This window comes from Cibotium barometz, chromosome 2, assembly GCF_041138505.1.
Source record: "Cibotium barometz isolate CiBa-2024 chromosome 2, ASM4113850v1, whole genome shotgun sequence".
Classification (NCBI taxonomy): domain Eukaryota; kingdom Viridiplantae; phylum Streptophyta; class Polypodiopsida; order Cyatheales; family Cibotiaceae; genus Cibotium; species Cibotium barometz.
The window spans coordinates 605,001-607,781 of NC_141047.1; the positions used below are offsets into that span (position 1 = coordinate 605,001).

The 2,781-nt window shown below is 47.3% G+C and overlaps 1 protein-coding gene across 2 annotated transcripts in view; it reads left to right on the forward strand.

The window, feature by feature from the left end:
- LOC147640533 (uncharacterized) overlaps positions 1-2,109 on the forward strand; it is a 3,861-nt gene extending 1,752 nt beyond the window's left edge. The window contains exons 1-2 of one of the 2 annotated variants that reach the window (XM_086812644.1): positions 1-1,364; positions 1,434-2,109. The exon at positions 1-1,364 is cut by the window's left edge and continues 1,752 nt beyond it. In XM_086812644.1, the coding sequence (XP_086668770.1) occupies positions 1-1,364; positions 1,434-1,576 (1,507 nt within the window). In that variant the 3' untranslated portion in view covers positions 1,577-2,109. The remainder of the gene's footprint in view (positions 1,365-1,433) is intronic. The other variant, XM_086812634.1, reaches the window with a different exon arrangement.
- Positions 2,110-2,781: the final 672 nt, after the last annotated feature.

Genomic DNA, 2,781 nt, shown 5'->3' on the forward strand with positions numbered 1-2,781 from the left:
CAATCTGTCTATCCTAAAGCTCGACGACAACCGCCTCTCCGGCAGCCTGCCTGCGAAAATTGGCAACCTGTGGAACCTCACCGTCATTTCCCTCTCTCAGAACCAGTTCTCCGGCATCATTCCCCCAGAGCTTGGCAAGCTGCATCATCTCTCTAATCTCTACTTGCAGTCCAACTCTTTCTCCGGAGAGATTCCTGGAGAACTCGCCTCTTGCTCTCATTTGTGCGTTCTCAAGCTCTCCAACAACCTACTCTCTGGCCCAATACCTTCATCTCTAGCAAGCCTGTCTGCCATGAACTCTCTCGACTTGTCCCACAACCAGCTCATTGGAAGCATTCCTGCAGGGCTTTCCGAGCTCAAGCTAACCAATTTCAACGTCTCCTACAACCGCCTCTCAGGCCCCGTCCCCTCTGGTTTCGTCGATGGAGCCTTTGACGGAAGTTTTCTTGGCAACCAAGACTTGTGCGGCGAGCATCTGATTAGCATCAGGCCGTGCAATGCTACCGGAAAAGGGCCGTCAAAGCTCTTGTTACGAGCGTTGCTAGCTGCTACATTTGGGGCAGCTTTCATTCTCCTTGTTGTAGGCTTGGTGTGCCTGTACAGATTGCACGGACCGCAGATGAAAGGCGTGATAATTTGGGGAAAGAGCAATAGAAAGTCATGCGAGCTCCAGAGCTCTGCAGCTAATCCATGGAGGCTCATTTCCTTCCACAAGGTGCAATTTGGCGAGCTCGACATTACGAGCGGCCTGGACGACGGAAACGTGATCGGCAGCGGAGGTGCAGGCACAGTTTACAAGACTGTGTTGAGCAACGGCCATACAGTCGCCGTCAAGAAGCTCCGGAAGAGCGGCACCGGCAATGACGAGGGCGACGACAAGGGGTTCAAAGCGGAGGTCACCACACTGGGAAAAATCCGGCATAAGAACATCGTCAAGCTGTTGTGTTGCTGCTCCAACAAGGACACCAAGCTGCTGGTCTACGAATACATGCCCAACGGCAGCCTGGGCGACATGCTGCACCAGGCTACTCCGTCTCTTTCTTCCGACAAAAAGCTGAAGTCCGGCGGTGCAGAGAAGGGCAACTTGCACACCACAAATTTAGTCCTGGATTGGCCCAGCCGCTACAAAATTGCTCTAGGTGCAGCGCAGGGCTTGGCGTACCTGCATCATGACTGCTCTCCCCCAATTGTTCACCGGGACGTTAAGTCCAACAACATCCTTCTGGATGTCCACCTCAATGCCTACGTCGCCGACTTCGGAGTGGCCAAGGTGATGCACTACCTTGGAGCTGACGATGATCCTATCACGTGCTCTTCTCTCTTCACCTCTCGAGTGGCAGGCTCCTACGGCTACATCGCACCAGGTAAGACGCTCATTAATCGATTTTCCGGCAGTTCTTCGATAGGCATCAAAGTCTACTAGTGAACGGCAGGGTCTACTTTGTCTCTCTGCAGAGCACGCTTACACTCCCAAGGTGACGGAGAAGAGCGACATCTACAGCTTTGGAGTAGTGCTGCTGGAGCTGGTGACGGGAAAGAAGCCGGTATCGCCGGAGGTGTTCGGCGACAGCACTGAGATCGTGAGGTGGTTGCGCAGCAGGTTGTTGGAGGCCGTGGATGCGGGAGAGGTGTTAGACCCGGGGCTCGCAGCTTGCTGGCGAGAGGGCATGTTGATGGTGTTGCGAATAGCTCTGCTTTGTACCTGTGCTTTGCCGGTGAATCGGCCCTCCATGAGGGATGTGGTGGAGATGCTGGTAGAGGCAGATCCCACCCGTTCAAGCCAGCGTCAGCATGCCAGGATGAAGCATGCCACGTCCACCTCGGCATCACCTTACATACCACGCAATAGTAGGATTGACGACTTACCAAAATAGAGAGCGCTTATATATAAAAGAGCACTGCGTCTGCATTGTGCAATGTACATTGTTCAACGTTTAGCTCTCACAAATCCGCATCAAACTAAGGTCAATGAACAGGTAGGTACCACCACCACCAGGCATAGTCGTTTTTTCTTTTTTTTTCTTTTTTATAGCATTTTGGCCCTAAAATACTTGTAAATTTTTAAAATGCTCAAATTAAAATAAAAAAAACTTACTAATATTCCCTAAACCTGATTTTGAAGGGCAACGATGGCCGTTAAAAATCAAGCCTGCCATTAGGCCAACACCCTTGCCTATCAATTTTTTTTTTAAATCTAAAGAAGTTATTGTTTTCAGTATATTTTTTAACGTTTACTTTATCAAGTTGTAGCATCATATAGGTCGAAAGCATTCCAATGAAGTCAAATCAGTATTCTCCTCAAACGCATGTAGCACGGCAATAGCACACCTCTGCAAGCAAGCCTTTGTGTCACTGATGATCTGAACACTCCACAACCAAGCTTTGTACAACACAAATAACCTTGAATAGGGTATAGACACACTAGTTTTTGCATCATTAATTAACTAATCAACGCTAATAGGAACATTGCTAATATTTTATTTATTTTTGTAATGTTCCTATCTTAGATCAATGTTTGAACCATCAATTGCAGCTACTATAGGTTGGTTCAATTGTAGATAGTTGAACGTTTATGTTACACATCTATATTTATTTTATATCTTTCTTTTATCTTCTATCTATCTATCTATATCTATAATCTATTTATAAACGTTTACAATGTATAATATCTTATTTAGGAGTTGCCTCATGACAGCTCCTAGCTACCCCACATGGAAGCTCCCCGTTTCTTATGTTCTTTTATACATGTACTACTACTCTTCTATACTATCCTATACTATA